The 15,236-nt window shown below is 41.9% G+C and overlaps 1 protein-coding gene across 2 annotated transcripts in view; it reads right to left on the bottom strand.

The window, feature by feature from the left end:
- Positions 1 to 15,236, bottom strand: part of LARGE1 (LARGE xylosyl- and glucuronyltransferase 1) — a 611,843-nt gene that overhangs the window by 136,416 nt on the left and 460,191 nt on the right. For both annotated transcript variants that reach the window (XM_072655854.1, XM_072655855.1), the window contains exon 7: positions 12,753 to 12,857. In XM_072655854.1, the coding sequence (XP_072511955.1) occupies positions 12,753 to 12,857 (105 nt within the window). The remainder of the gene's footprint in view (positions 1 to 12,752; positions 12,858 to 15,236) is intronic.

The raw sequence follows: 15,236 nt of genomic DNA on the forward strand, positions 1-15,236 counted from the left end.
TGGAAGCTCACAATGCTTCCCAGTGCCCAAACTAGCTTACAATGTAATTGGAAAATATTGAACAAAATATTTAACAAATTCCAAATGTAATTGGAAAATATTTAACAAAATAAATAAAGATACTATAGAACACATAAACTACAAATATTTGGTTTTCTAAGTCCATATGCTGCCTAAAAACAACTTTATGTATGGCTTAGTGGTCCCCATTTTTATTTGAGTTTGATACCACTAGGCTACAGAACCAGTCTAGGATCAACCAAAGAGAGAATTTCATCCCTGGGTTTCTAATCCTGTGGAGAAAAGTCATAAACAACCACAGAAGTCACAGAACAGGTGGAAAAGGGGACAGGATCAAATATTATCATGACATGCTATGGCAAACATAAATCCAGGATCTGGTCCAACATCATTGCTCTTAGTCGAAGTTCCTGCAATCCATTTAGAGCTCCCTAGAGCTAGTGGATTGCTAAGCAGCATTTTGTATACTTCTTATAACACCCCTCTTCCCCCATGAGTTTGGAGCTCCATTCAAGGCTAAGTGGCCCGACTTACCCAAGGGTAAGGGGCAAATCACTTGACTTCTCTCATCTTCACATATAAAATAAAGGGGTTGGATTAGATACCCTGTAAGATCCCTTTCCTCATTAAACCCTCCTCTGAGTGATATGTCTTCTTCCTCCCCCCACATTCCTGAAATACCTATCTTCCTCTCATGTTCTAATTCAATGTTACCTTGTGGTTACATCCACCCTCCTTTCTCCACAGTATTTGCATTAATGCCTGAAGTGGGGAGGGGAAGAGAGATAGCCCTCAGGGTCTCCTATTTACCATTGCTAATTTAGAGCTAATGGCCAACCTGGCTACATAGGATCAGGGGATACTCCTGTGTAAAGCACACATTCCTACACACGTGAGACTTCTTGAAGAAAATCAGAAGACAGCGCACCCAAAGCACATTTGTTCAAGACAAATGCTGACCAGTTAATTATCCTTGTTTTCCACCCGACTTTGGTTTGTGCTCCTCCCCTCCTGCCTCCCTTTTCTTTTTCATTTCAAAGCTAAGAACAATGACAGAGGGAATGGTGGTCAGAGCTTCTGGTCATTTTTTCTTTTCCTGGTCTAATACCAGCTCTGGCGGGGGCAAACAATGGTTGGTAGAGCGGGTGCTGATGAATGATGGTCTGGCTGCTGTCCCTCGCAGGCTTCCTAGCTCAATGCTCTATTACTAGGCAGCCACATCTGATTTCACGGTGCCCGTGGCAACAAGTCCCTAATGCTTTCATGTTGGGGCCAGGCTCCCTTACCTTCCTCTCAGTAAATGAGTCTGTTCCATTTTCACATGTTTCCAAATGGATTATGGCTTCCAAGGCCTGAGGCACCTTATCCTTTGTGTAAGAGACACTGTCCACATCTGAAAAGCTAAGGCAGTCTCCAATTTGATGTGAACTCTAAAACATCCTCCCTTTCTTTCTCCTCCTCCCTCTTTCTCACCCCCCCTTCTCCACATCTCCTCCACCCCTATTCTCCTCCTCCTGCCCCTCTTCTCTTCTCTTCCTCCTCTTTCCCCTCTATTCCTTCTCCTCCCTTCCTATACCTCTTATTTTCCTTCTCTCTCCTCTTCCATGACCCCCTCTCTCTCTTATCCTCATCTTTCTCCTCCTCTCCTCCCCCTCTAGTTTTTCTTCTCACCTCCTTTTTCTCTTCCTCTTCCTTTGCCCCTGTTCCCCTCTTCTAGCTCTTATACTTATCTTTTTCTTCTTCTTCTCCCCTTTTCTTCCTCCTCCCTTGATTTTTCTTCCTTCCTTCTCCCTTTCTATTCTCCTCTTTCTCCTCCTCTAACTCTTCCCCCTTCCTTCTCTTCCAAGTCTGTGGTTTTCCCAACTGTAGGTGCAGCTCTCCATCCACTGGGCCACCTAGCTACCTGAAGTTCCTAGTTCTGTGTCTGTCTTTCCCATGTTTATTCAAACACGTGCTCATTTCCTTCCCTATGCAAATGTTTGAGACACATAAGTAAGTGGATAGAATGCCAGCCTTGAAGCCAGGAAGACCTGGATTCAAGTCCAACCTTTGAGATACTTTGGTTGTGCAACTCTGGGCGAATATCTTAACATCTCTGTGATTTAGGGAACTCTTCACTACCAAGCTTTGCAGAGGAAGTGCCCACCTACACTGGCAGAGGGAGTTCCTCCCTTGGGAATTCCTTGTTCCAAGGAAATCATAGGTGAGTCCTGACCCTGATGCCAGAGCTAGAGTTAGAAACCAAGGCATGTATGGTAGCAGACAGGCTGAAGCAAGATAGTGGGTCTGGCTCCAGCTGCCAGATAGAAAGTACTCTTACCCAAAGGAGTCTAAAGTCTTGGAATAGAAACTGGAGTGTAAGATGGAAAGGGAAAGCTAGAGGGCTAAGGAAGCTTGTCATGATGAAGGCCAGAAAGACTGTGGGAGTGCCTGACTAAGGAGTATGGATTTTATCCTAGCTTAGAGGCAATAAACAGTCACTGAAAACATTTGATCAACTGATAAACATGTATTAAGAGCCTACTTTGTGCTGAGCACCATGCTAAGACTTAGGGATATAAAAAGAGACAAAAGACAGTCCCTGCCCTCACAATCAAACAGGGGAGAAAACATGCAAACAAAAATGTACAAACAAGCCACACACAGGATAAAAAGGAAATAATTAAGGGAGGGAAGGAGCTAGAATTAAGAAGGGTTGGGGAAGGCTTCCTGTAGAAGATGGGATAATATTTGGTACTGAAAGGAAGTCAGGGAAGCCAAGAAGTAGAAATGAAGAAGGAAAGCACTGTAGTTAGGGGGACAGCCAGAGAAAATGTCCAGAGACAAGAGATGGACCATCTTGTTTGTGAAACAGCCACGAGGACAATGTCACTGGATCCGAGTTCTCATCAGGGAGTAAGGTATAAGAAGACTGGAAAAGTAGGAGGGGGCTGGGTGATGACAGCTATGAATGTCAAGTGAAGAATTTTGCATTAATCCTAGAATTTATTGGAGTTTATTGAGGAGGGAGTGTGTATGACATGATTGGACCTGTGTTTTAGGACAATTACTTTAGTGGCTGAATGGAGGATGGATTGGAGTGGGGAGATATTGAGCCAGGCAGACCCACTAGCAGCTGTTACAGTGACCAGAGCCTGTGTCAGAGGGGAGAAGGGGGTGTATTCAAAAGATGCTACGATGGTGAAATCAACAGGCTTTGGCAACAGCTTGGATATGGGGGCAGTGCTGAGAAATAATGAGGAGTCCAGGATGATGCCTAAGTTGCAAGCAGGAAGGACCTGCTTGCAACTTAGAAGAAGGTGGTGTCTTTTAGAGTAACAGAGAAGGTGGAGGGGAGCAGGGTCTAGGGGGAAGATAATGAGTTGACTTTGGACATGTTGAGTTTAAGATGTCTACTGGACATCCAGTTTGAAATGACTGAAAGGCATTTCCTTGTTGTCATTTTTGTCTTTTGTTCTCAAAGAGGATCATGACATCAAGATGATGACATGACTTGCAGTTGACTGATTTGAGTGATGGAGGGCTGTGCAAGGTCACCAACCTCACTTTCTTCTGCTGAGCCATCTGAATCTAATGGCCTGATAATCATCAGAAAGGCTGGAGATGGCCCAGGATGCATTGTGAGACCCTTTTCAGGCTATGGTCTTATAGCATTCTCACTTTGAGTAAGATATACCCATTCAATGAATAGGCTTCTGGAGGTCAGCAGAGAGGGTGGAGTGGTAAAGGCAGATTTGAGAATCATCTCTATAGAGACAATAATTAAATCCAAGGGAAGTGATGAGATCACCAAGGGAACTCACACAGAGGAAGAAGAAGAGAGAGAGTCAGGACAGAACACCAGTTTTAGAGGGGTGATCTGGGAGAGGATCTAGCAGAGGGGACTGAGGAGGAGCAGTGAGAGAGGTAGGAGGAAAACCAGGAGAGGGGTACTTTGAAAATTTAGAGACAAGAGAGTATCAAGGAGAGGGTGATCAAGTGTCAAAGGCTGCAGAGAGGTAAGGGGGACTGAGAACTGAGTAAAGGCCATTGGATTTGGCTGCTAAGAGATTTGAACAGGGGAAGGATAGGGCCAGTACTCTGTACTAGGAAGAAGTATTAGAAGATCAGAGAGACAGATGAAGTAGACTTCAGAAAGGCCAATGAGTGGGGTCTCTCAGGGCAAGAAAAAGGCAGAGGTCTTTCCAGGATATGATGAAGTGTTATCTGCCAGACCCTGGAATCTAAAGTGAAATGTATACATTTTCCATCAGATTATTTCAAGGAAGAAAGATATGGCTCAGAAGCTACTTGAATTGGGAAATCTCTACTGAGGAGTGGGTGAAAAGGGAGGGACAAATACCTCATCCCTTCTATAAATCTTAAGAGAAACCTCAGAGACCACCTCGTCCAAGGTGGATAAGAGGGGGATCTTTTATGTTTTGCTTTTTCTCTACCTTCTTGGGGTTTTTTTCAGATATACCAAGGAGAAATCAGGTAGACGGAACCCTCTGGAGCTGATGTTTCTACAAAATGTTCAATAAGGTCGCACGCCAAGTTTTATTAGATGGGCCAAAGAAAGAGTCATGGTACAATAGTTAAAACAGCTTGTTGGATTGAATAACTTGGCTCTAACACAAGAAATTAAGAGTAGCAATAATTTTTCTTTTAAAGGCCCTTCCAAAGCCAGGAAAGGGACTTAACGGGGGGAAGGGGATAGCTAGGATGAAAGGCCTATGGGGTGAGCTCTCTAGCATATAAAATGAAGGGTTTTTCATGAACATCTTAAGTTGAAGAGACTCAGAGGCTCACTGGAAAAAGCTGAATTTGAAGTCAGATTTTATGGATTTGTATCTGGCTTCCATTACTATCAGTTGACCTTGAACAGTTGTTTCTCCTTGTTAATTCTCAATAATTTGACATATAAAATAAGGAGATGGACATAGATTTTCCCTAAGGTACATTCTGGCTTGAAATCCAGTGATCCTGATTTAGTAGAAAAGTGGGTTGAATTTAGAATCAAAAACCTGGGTTCAAAGACTTCCTCTGTCATGTACTATTTGTGCAACCACAGGGAAATCAGTTGACATCTCCTGACCTCAGTGTCCTCATGTATTAAATAAAGCAGTTGGACTGGATGCTGTCAGAGATCCCTTTCATCACTAAATCCTATGATCCACAAGTTATATGTCTTCCTCCTCCTTCAGTCCTGAAATACCTATCTTCTTCTTATGGCCTAATCCAGTGGTGTCAAACTCAAGTAGAAACAGGAATCCCTAAACTCTACAGAAGGATCCCTGTTGCCACATTCTGGCATAGAAAACCATATATTAACATTATCTATGTTCTATTGTATTTTTATTTTGTTAAATATTTCTCAATTAGATTTTAACCTGGTTCATGTTGGCAGTGTGTTTGATACCTTTGGTCTAATTCGCTAATCATGATAGAGGTCAATAGTTTTCACTCTGAACATTTCCAACCAACAGCAGCATGACACACTAAAATGAACACCAAACTTGGATTTGGAATACCTGGTCTCAAGCCATGGCTGTGACATTTACCAGCCCTGGTAACTGACATTACTTTTTTGAACCTCCTTCATAAGGTTATAGTGAAGGTCAAATGAAATAACATACATAAAATGAAAAGTATTTTTATGAATGAGTAATTAGGACAAAGTTAGGGATTAGACTGGGCAGCTTAGTAGTGCAGTGGATATAGTGGTGAGCCTGGAGTCAGAAGACTCAAATCTGACCTTAGACATTTGCTAGCTGTGGGATCTTGGGCAAGGCATTTCACCCTGTTTGCCTTGGTTTCTTCACCTGTAAAATGAACTGGAGAAAAAAATGGCATTATCTCTGCCAAGAAAACTCCAAATGGGGTCAGGAAGAGTCAGGCACAACTGAAAATGACTGAATAGCAACAAGAAGAGATTGGGTGTGTGATTTCATTGATAAAATCTCAGAGGAGGAAACTCCCTCCACCAATGCAAGTTGGCATCTCTTCATCAACTAATAGTTTTCCAGAGTTGCTGAAAGCATGGAAAGGTTAACCTTTCAATGGAAAGGAATCAGGGAAACACAATCACTGGATTTCAGAAGTGGAGATAAAACTGAAAATGTCCCTTGGGCCAAGGCCAGATTTCTATTCACTATGGCACATTGTCATAGGGTACGGAAGTGGAAATCAGGAGGATCTGCAATCTCGTCTGATACTTACTACTTACGTGAACTTAGGCAAGCCCCTTAGCTGCTCTGTGCCTTATCTGTCATATGTGAAGTGGCCGGGAGGGAGGGGTGGTGGTGTCTGAACTTGATGACTTCCAAGTCTACTTCTTTCTATAAATTTATTGTGTTTGGATCTCATGGTGAGGCTCAGTGATCTACCAGAAAGTTCTCTGAGTTTAGAATGGATTAGGATTTAGAATTATGAATTAACTAGAAATTATGAATTAATGGATCAGAATATAGAATGGGCATGGGTTTGAATCACAGTGATGTGTCAGAGATGCTATAGAAGTGATATCTGCAGGGGGAATAACATCAAATTTGATCTGGTTAATATTCTATGGCAGTCCAATGTGCTGGTGGTGGGGATACTGAATCAAAACAGCCTTTGCCTTCAATGAACTTACAGTCTACTGGTAGGGATGAGAAACAGAACGGACACTTACTAGATGAGTGATTCTGGGCAAGTCATTTAATCCCAGTTTGCTTTGGTTTCTTCATCTGTAAAATGGGGATAATAACAGCACCTACCCTCCCAGGGTTGTGAGGATTAAATGGGATAATTGTTGTAAAGCACTTTGCACAGTGCCAAGTGCTACTATACGGTAACGCTATGTAAATAGCAGCAGTTGCTCTTGTTTTTGTTGTTCATCATCATCATCATCATCATCATCATCGTCACCACTACCCATCACCACCATCACCCATCACCACCACCACCACCACCATTATCCTTATATGAAGCCAAGTGAGGCAAAGGAGAAATGAACAAAACCTCCGCTGGGGTCAGGGGTGGTACAGAAACTGAGATCTCCTGAGCTGGTTCTTAGAGAAAGAGAGACAGAGTAGACGAGATGCTCTCTAAAGTATCTCCCGCTTGTAAGATGGTCACATGCTTTGCATTGCCAACACACGAGGAGCTCTCCATAAGCGCTCACTAGTAACAGTCCAAACAATGTAATCAAAGCAGTACAACTCTAATGCACATGCACAAGCCAGAGCTTGGGACCTCATCTCCTGTCTCTCTTTTACTTCACAGAATCTTTACCTTCTTCCAAGGCTCAGTGCAAAGGTCATCTCTTCCATGAGACTTTTTCTCATCCTGTCCTCCATTGCTAGGGCTTTTGCTCATCCAAATTACTTTGAATAAGTTTTATTTTTCATTAACTGCTCGCTTCTTGTTTCTTCCCAGTAAAATGTCAGTTCTTTGAGAGTGAGGGAGTTAACTTTTGTTATCTCTGGTGCCTATCACAGGGCCTGGCACAAAGTAGGTATTAAATCATTGTTTGTTCTTGCTAACATTTCTCCCATATGACACATACCAGTATGGCATGAACACCGATGGAAAGCTGGACAATAAGGTCCTGTCCGATAAGGGGTAGTGGACCTCTAGGATCTCTGAGTTCATCCTTGGTTTGGAGTTTGAAAGGACAGTGAGTAAGGGATGGAGTGGTCTAGGTTTCATGACACCTTGAAAACCACCTAATCTGGAATTTCTTAACCTTTACTGTGCCCTGGATCCCTTGGCAATATGGTAAAGCTTAGGACCCAGTCTCAGAATCATGTTTTTAAATAGATAAAAATGTACCGGATCATAAGGGGAAACACTCTATTGATTTTTTTTCAAAGTTCACAGACCCAAGTTGAAAAGCCCTGTTCTAGTTCAAATGATGAGAAAACTGCGAGCCAAAGAGATTAAGCGATTTACCTGAGGTCATGGAACTGAAATTTGAACCCGGATCTCAGGATTCCAAATTTTGGACTCTGCCCACTGTACCCTGCTGTCTTCCCACTGCACAGAAGCTGAACATGGTAGACTTTAATGAGTCTATCAGAACAAAAAAAAAGAGTAATTTCTACTGCTAAACTCCTTCTCTATGGCCAGGCTTACCCAGGAAACTTCTACCTGCTAAGAGTTTTTTGTTGTTGTTGTTGCTGTTCAATTATGTCCAACTTTTTATGACCCTATTTGGGGTTTTCTTGCAAAGATACTGAAGTGGTTTACCATTTCCTTCTCCAACTTATTTTTATTTAAAGACAGATAAGAAACTGAGATAAATGGGGTCACACAGCTAGTTAAGTGTCTGAGGCTGGATTTGAGCTCACAAAGATGAGTCTTCTTGACTTCAGTCCTGGTACTCTATCCATTGTGCCACCTAGCGGTCCCCTCTTCAGAATAAACCTATGATAATAATAATAAATAATCGCTAACAATTATATAGCACATACAATGTGCTAGGCACTATACTATGCACCTAGCACAGTGCCAAGTCCTTTAGAAAGATTACCTCATTTGATTCTCACAACAACTTTGGGAGGTAGGGGCTATTATTACCCCCATTTTACAGATGAGGAAACTGGGGCCAACTCATGAAGTGACTTATACAGGATCACACAGATAGTAAGGGTCTGAGGTCCTATTTGAACTCAAGTTTTCTTGACTCCAGGACCAGTGCTTTAACCACTGTACCACCTAGCCACCTCACTTGGCTTCATCTACCACAATATAGGGGTTCTGGTTAATTTTGCCCAAGAATGCCTTAACTGACAGCTGCATTGGCAGCTGTTCTTGACTCAGCTCAGTGGTATAGGCCAAAATGGAAATGAGCTGTGAATGGCCTGAGTGGGAATGGGGTTGGGGAATGATCTGACCCTCTTCTCTATCTCCCAGGCTCACCTGAGGAGAGAGTAAAGAAAGCCAAGATGCAAAGCTTAATAAATGGGAAGTGAGTTGGGCCTCTCTATGGGGTCAAAGAGCAGTGGTGAGGGAAGGCCATGACATCTGTGAATGCAGATGTCATTCTCCACTAGGGTTTTGCTATGCTTATCTCCCAGAAGAGAGCATGGATATGCAAAAGCCCAGGGCCGGCTGCTTTTGATTTCTGGCAGATAAAGAAAGGCGATGTTTTGGCGCAGACAAGACAGTGCATTTGGATATGGAGGACCTGTCGGCGAATAGTGGCTCTGCAACTGTTTCCTCTGGCAACTCTTGGGCCTCAATCTTCCTCCTCTGCTGAAAGAGGGACAGAATATATTGAGAGTCCTCAAACTGGGGTCCATGTACTTGTTAATTAGGGAAAAAACCAAAAACTGTGTTAGTTAGTTTTCTTTGTAATCCTGTGTACTTCATTTGATGCTTTTAAATGTATGATTCTGTGAAGGCGTCCATAGGGTCTCCAATCTGAAGGTGCTTGTTGACATCTAAGGAACTCTGAAGCAATCTTGTAGTTTGTTGGTTGTATCTGGGGGACTCTTGCCAGTCACATCACCTTCTCTCAAGATGGAATCTCAGATTTCAATCAAACAATCTAGCCAGGATAGCAGAGAGAGCATTGGATTTACAAGACAAGACCAGAGTTCAAATTCTGTCTCTGCTCCTTATGACCTGGATGATCTTGAACAAACCACTAAACCTCTATGGATCGCAGTTTCTTCTTCTGTAAAATGCGGGTAATTGCATGAGGTCTTTTTTCTAGTGCTAAAGCCCAAGATCCTAAAATAATAGCAGCGCACATTAATGTCATGCTTTATAGTTTCTAAAGTATTTCGCTTGCATTATTCCACCTGATTCCCACAATGACCCTGACAGGTAGACAATAATTACCATCATTATCACCGTCATTCACATAGCCCTTTGAGAGCATCATGAAAGCCATTCCCCCATAGATAAGCAGTCAAAGGATATGAACACATTGTTCTCAATGGAATTGCAAACTATTAGAAGACATAGGAAAGCCTGCTTTAAATCACCACTAATAAGATAATGAAAATTGAAACGACCCTATGTTTCAAGTCATTTCCAGTAAACTGGCAAAGATGGCAAAGGATGGGTTGCGGAGGGGTGGGTGCACAAATAAATTGTTGATGGATGAATTGGTTCATGTATTCAGGAAAGCAATTTGGAATTATGTGAGGTGATTCCAAGTATGAACCTTTGTCCCAGACACTTCCATTGCCAAGGATATACTTCATAGAGGTCAAAAATAAAATAAAAGGCCCTAAATGTAACCCATTATTTATATCAAGGTGGCAGGAACTGAAAGTTAATGAGATACCCACGGATTAGAGAGTGGCTACCTGATCTGTGATCCAGAAAGGTAGTAGGATGTTATCAATCATCCCATCCTTTTCTTGACTGAATCTCATATTCCACTAGAATACAATGCTCTGAGCAGCAGAGAATTCTGGATTTAGAGAGAAAGAGTCTCTGTCATAAGAAATGAGGAATATCATGAGGACCGAGATGCATGGGAAGTCTCTACATAAACAAAACACATATGTGTTCCTTTATGACTACAAAATGTTTCATATACATTTTATTCCATTCATGTAGCAACTTTCTGAGATCGATTCTGTAAGTACTTTCTTCACTACTTTTACTGGAGGAAATTAGGGTTTAATGGGAGTTAAGGGATCTGCCCAAGGTCCCTCAAATAGTTCAAGAGTAGAAATAGATCATGACCCTGCGTCTTTGGATTTCACATCTGGCGTCCTTTTCCATTATAACACAAGCAACTCTATTGATAGCCTTTTCCAAGGAGCAAGTCATGTGGCTAGACCTTGGAGGTGACTCAGGTGGTTTTGTGGAATATGAAGAGTAATTTCCACATTCTCCATGAGAATCTACAGCCCTGGCTGTCTTATCTTGGCAAGTCCAGCCCCATTCTTCTCTTTAATAACAAGTCCTCTTCATCAAACCCAATCTCTTCCAAGGCAACATAAATCCCCTTGTAATGACCATGCAGTATCATCAGGTTATTCAAATGGACACATCCCTTTAAAAAGAGCTTCTGCCATCTGCTCTGCCCATTTATTACCAGGAGAGAGGGAAGTAACTCAAGCATGCTGGCACAGAAAGTGTGCAGCAAGAGGTAATTTAGATGCAAGGGTGTGTGCCTATGTCTCCCACCTGGTTCCTTCCTTGCATTTTCCTTCCACTGTGGGAGGGAAGGGTGTCTCATCAGATACAATAAATTGCCACTTAGACTGCATACTTTCCACCTCCTGGTGAACTGAATTGATGCCCCAATTTTTGTGTGTGTGTTTTGTTTTAGTAGGACAGCTCTGACCCCAATGCTGTTGTCCTACAGGCAAGGCAGTATATCTTTATCTGACATTTTCGGTTACTATTTGCTGCAGAAGAAAGAAAATAAATGTTTCTTCCAAGGTTCATTCCAGGTTTCTCATCTCCCCCTAAGAAAAGGTGGGTGCCTCCTGCTTTATGAAAACAAAGTTCATTTCATAAAAAATAGCAAAAAAAACCCCTAAGGGAATAAATTGGCTTTACAAAAGGAATTACAGAAATTCCTTTAAATGGATAGCATTCTCAATATGATTTGCATGGAAGAGATGTAATTAGCATACAATATTTTTTAAAAAAAAGGCTTCTAGCATCATAAAATTAGAATTAGGAAGGACCTTAGAGGCCATCAAATCAAACCCACCCATTTGACAGATTAAGAGAGAGAGGAAGAAAGTTAAATCACTTGCTCCTGGGTCATACAGTTATTATGTGGTATAAGTGGTATATGGACTCAAGTTTTCCTAACTCCAGATGTCTTGCCCTGTCTCCTTTAGCTTTTGGCCACTCTAACTCATTCAGTATGGTGAGGTAAGCTGATGTACTTCTGGGCAGAGGCATGAAGTATATGCATGCACCTTCAAGGTAAACCTGTCTCTGGTTCCTTTCTGTCTCACGTCATGTTGTAATCTCATTTACCAAAGAGGAGCACATGTACCACCTACAGTACTCTGTGACGATGCCTTCAACTCCTTGGGTGAGTTCAGAATGCCTCCTGGGCAGATGGATAGGTCAAGGGCTCAATGGGCACTGGGACTAGGACTCCAAAGTGGCATCTGTCATCGACCATTCACTTCATTTCAATCCAACATGCATTTATTAAGCTCCTACTATTTACAATGTGCTGTGTTAGTTACTAGTGACATATAAGAGTCACAGAAACATGGCTGTGAAGCCAGATCTATGGTATAATAACCCCATAGAGTCTATTCCACTCTCTGTTTTAGTTTGTTTTTTAATCTGTAGAATAAAGTGATTGGTCTATCAGGGGTGGGGAACTTGCAGCCTCAAGGCCACATGTGGCCTTCTAGGTCCTCAAGTGTGGCCCTCTGACTGAATCCAAACTTCACAGAACAAATACCCTTAATAAAAGGATCTATTCTGTAAAACTTAGATTTAGTGAAAAAGCCACACCCAAGGACCTAGAAGATCACTTGTGTCCTCGAGAACACAGGTTCCCCACCTTTGGTAGATGGTTTATAATACTCCTTTTGGCTACAACTGTGTAATCCAATGATTCCATAAAGTCCCTTCTCCCTCTGGGCTTCAGTTTTTTCAGAGGTAAAATGAGACAGATGAAAGAGATAATTTTGAATGTCCAAGCCAGCTCCAAACTCAACAACAGTGTCTGGACTGCAAGATTTTGATACAAAAAGATTCAAAATAAGCTTTTAGGTCATACCTTCATGCCCTGTGAATACGCTGAGAATCTCATGACCTACCTGTGTTGTAGCCCCTCCCAAGGGCAGGCCATGGTCGGTGATTTTTCCACAGGTTTCCCAAATACCAATCACTCTGGTTCTCTACCAAGCCCAAAACCTGTTGACCTGTAAAGTAAGTAGGAAAATCATTAGCAAAGGGGAGGCAAGGAAAATAACGACAATAATAAATGAATCAAGTGGTAGAGGGATAGTTGGTCTCAGTGTCAGGAAAACCTGGGTTTCAGTGCTGCCTATGAAACCTACAGGCACTTAGGTGGCTCAATGGATAGAACTCCTGACCTGGAGACAGGAGGACCTGAGTTCAAATCAGGCCTCAGACACTTACTAGCTATGTGACCAGGGTAAAATCCTATTTGCTCAGTTTTTTTCATCTTTAAAATGAGAAGGAAATGGTGAACCACTTCAGTATCTTTGCCAAGAAAACTCTAAATGTGGTTACCTGAAGAGTCAGACACAAGTGAAATGACTCGATAGCAACAAAAATGAAGCCCACTGACGGTGTGAACCAAGATGGAATACGTTGGATCACTTCTGGAGCCATGGGTCATTCTGTATAATGCTGAATTGTGGAGAAGGGGTCTCTCTGCAGAGCTCCTCATTTGATGAAATTACAGGTGAAGATCACACAGCTACGGCAAGCAACACAGCTCAATCTCATCGAGTGCTTTGAAATTGCAAAGTTCATACTATCTCATTTTCATAAACCATGCCAGTCTTTGAACAGTGAGATAAGTTCTTAACACAGAAGAATTGCAGGGCCCATATCTGTGGCACTTTGAAAATTTATTTCCCAACCTCCCCTGAAGCAGGGAGAGCAAGTATCTCAACAGCATTTAGAGGCAAAGAATCTAAGGTTTATAGAAGGGAAGAGACTAGTCCATGGTCACAAGACTTGTCATTGTACATCATAGAAAAAGCAATGGATTGGAGTGACAGGACCATCCGAGATGGAGAGGGCATTAGAGCCCCTAGTCAAGCTTCTTCATTTTACAGATGAGGCAAATGAAGACCAGGGGTGTTTGGTCATAAAAGTGTGTCAGATGATAGATTCAAATCCACATTGATTCTAATTCCAGTCAGTATACACATACACACATACAATATACACACACACATACATATATATGTATACACACATATACACATGTGTACACACAAACATGCATGTGTATGTGTATATATGTGCATGTGCATATGTTTATATATATATCTGTGTGTGTACGGATGGATATATGTATATGTATATAGATGTATGTGTATTTTTTCTCCTCTCTGTCTTTTCTGTGTGCCATTGTACCAGAGTCAGAGGTGGTTGTTGATGTTCAATCATTTTCAGTTGTGTTCAACTCTTCATGACCCCATTTGGGGTTTTCTTGGCAGAGAGGCTGAGATGGTTTGCCATTTCCATCGTCAGCTCATTTTATAGAAGAAACCGAAGCAAACATGGTTAAGTGACTTTCCCAGATAGGAAGTGCTGGAGGCCAGATTTGAACTCAGGAAGAAGTCTTTCTGGCTACAGACCTGGTGCTCAGTCCACTCCACCACCTACCTGCCTCTGGTCAGACAACCAGGATTCAAATCTCATTTCTACTACTTACTATCGAGGGGCAAGTCACTTTACTTTCAGAGCCTTGATCTATAAGAAAAGTGAAATAGATGACCTACCTCTAAGATCTTTTCTAATTCTCAATTCATGATGTTCTGCATTCACACCCATCTTTTGACATCATCAGCATTCCTTCATTTCTGCCCATTGCCTCAAATACATATCTATTCTTCTATAGCCTTAGATAATCATTTTCTCAGGAAACATAAGGTTTCCATCAGTGCCCATTTATTCATTCAATAACTATTCAATACTATATGCAAGGCAAAGAAGAAATACCTCAAGAAGCTTGTACTCAAACTGAGAAGATATAACAGAAAGAGGGATAATTAATATATTATGTGATTATAAAGTAATCTGAGTGGGAGGAAAGGACCCATTGAGGTCATTATGAAAATGCTTGTGCAGGAAGTGATCAGGGGAAGGGGACAGGTAAAGCATTGGAGAAAACTCAGTCTTCCAAGATATGGAGGTGAGGTGGGACACATTCGAGGCATGGAGGATGGCCTGTACAAAAGCAAAAACAGAAGATAGAATGTCATACATGGGCACCAGTAGGCTGGATTAGAATATAGTGTATAGGAGGGAAAACAGTGTGAAATATATCTGAAAAGGTAATTTGAAGCCCTACTATGGCTCTATGATGAGCAGAGAAATTTTAATTCATCACAAAGGCAATGAAGAGCCACTAGACATTCTTAAACAAAAGTGATGTGACCCTATGCTTCAGGAATTCAGTTGTCAGCTGGTTGGTGTATGGATTGGAAAGAAGACCGCTTTAGTTCTGGGAGACCAATTAGGAAGATATTGCAATGGCCTATGCAATAAGTGATGGGGACCGTAACTGGGGATGTGTCTGTGCACATAGAGAGGAGGGG

The sequence above is a fragment of the Notamacropus eugenii genome, chromosome 3, assembly GCF_028372415.1.
Source record: "Notamacropus eugenii isolate mMacEug1 chromosome 3, mMacEug1.pri_v2, whole genome shotgun sequence".
In the NCBI taxonomy this organism is placed as follows: Eukaryota; Metazoa; Chordata; class Mammalia; order Diprotodontia; family Macropodidae; genus Notamacropus; species Notamacropus eugenii.